The 894-nt window shown below is 50.1% G+C and overlaps 1 protein-coding gene across 1 annotated transcript in view; it reads right to left on the bottom strand.

Moving 5' to 3' along the window:
- FAM57A (family with sequence similarity 57 member A) overlaps positions 1-894 on the bottom strand; it is a 4,706-nt gene extending 3,812 nt beyond the window's left edge. Inside the window, exon 1 of the mRNA XM_017730887.1 lies at positions 774-894. Within this exon, the coding sequence (XP_017586376.1) occupies positions 774-832 (59 nt within the window). The 5' untranslated portion in view covers positions 833-894. The remainder of the gene's footprint in view (positions 1-773) is intronic.

Here is an 894-nt window from a genome sequence, read left to right as displayed (position 1 = left end):
ACAAAAAGGTAACTCACAGACTGCCTGGGTTAAGCAGGTCTGAGCAATCTGGATAGATATCACCGCCTAGAGCAAGGCAGGACAATTCATATCTGTGTATTAAAGACAAGTCTGCTATGACCAGGGTGGCAGCCCTTCCTAAAAATCACCCTAAAATCCGTGTGTGACAGTCGAATTCCAGCTCGGCATAATTATATTCTTGCCTCCTGCAATCTTCTCTGCTAGTCTGGATAATAGCTCTGTTTTTAAGTCTTCTGATTACTCTATCACTCCTCCTCAGAGCCACTTCTGGGCAGTTTATCTCAGAGCACTGAGGACAAGGAAGCAGGATTTTCCTTCAAACTCCATTCTGACTTTACCATTTCTGGATTCTTTCAGAATGCTTTTTGCACCTCTAAAATCAGTTCTCATCGGGTCTGCTTGACTCTGTAGCAATTTCAGCTTCCAGCAAGGAGCCTCCCTACCCCTTCAGAGCTGATGATGTCTATGTTTTTTGCTCATACCCAGCCCATGTTACAGCCCATCCTCTGGAGGAGACTGTGCTGCCAGAGCAACCCCAGGCCAGAGCAAGCCGCTGCTGTTCAGGGGGCATACAGCCAGCACATGGCCCAACCCTTTCAGCCCAAGTGGAGAAAAGAGGAACATGAAACTGGTTTTCCTTTCCCCTTTGTACTGGCAAGCCTTTGGCAGAAAACCCTCCAGCCCCGAGCTGGCTGAGCACATTCTTGGCACGCTCCCCATGGGACAGTGGGACCTGAGTGGGTCTCCGTTACCTGTCATGCACCACGTTCTTGCAGCTGAGGACAACTGTGATCCCCGACACCGTTGCCATCGTGGCTTGGACCGTTGACACCAGCCTGAAACGGAGAGAGAGGAAAGGGGTCACCCCAAATG

This window comes from Corvus brachyrhynchos, unplaced genomic scaffold (genome assembly GCF_000691975.1).
Source record: "Corvus brachyrhynchos isolate BGI_N302 unplaced genomic scaffold, ASM69197v1 scaffold283, whole genome shotgun sequence".
Classification (NCBI taxonomy): domain Eukaryota; kingdom Metazoa; phylum Chordata; class Aves; order Passeriformes; family Corvidae; genus Corvus; species Corvus brachyrhynchos.
The sequence above is the reverse complement of the archived record's forward strand: the minus strand, read 5'-3'. Positions and strand labels throughout refer to the sequence as shown.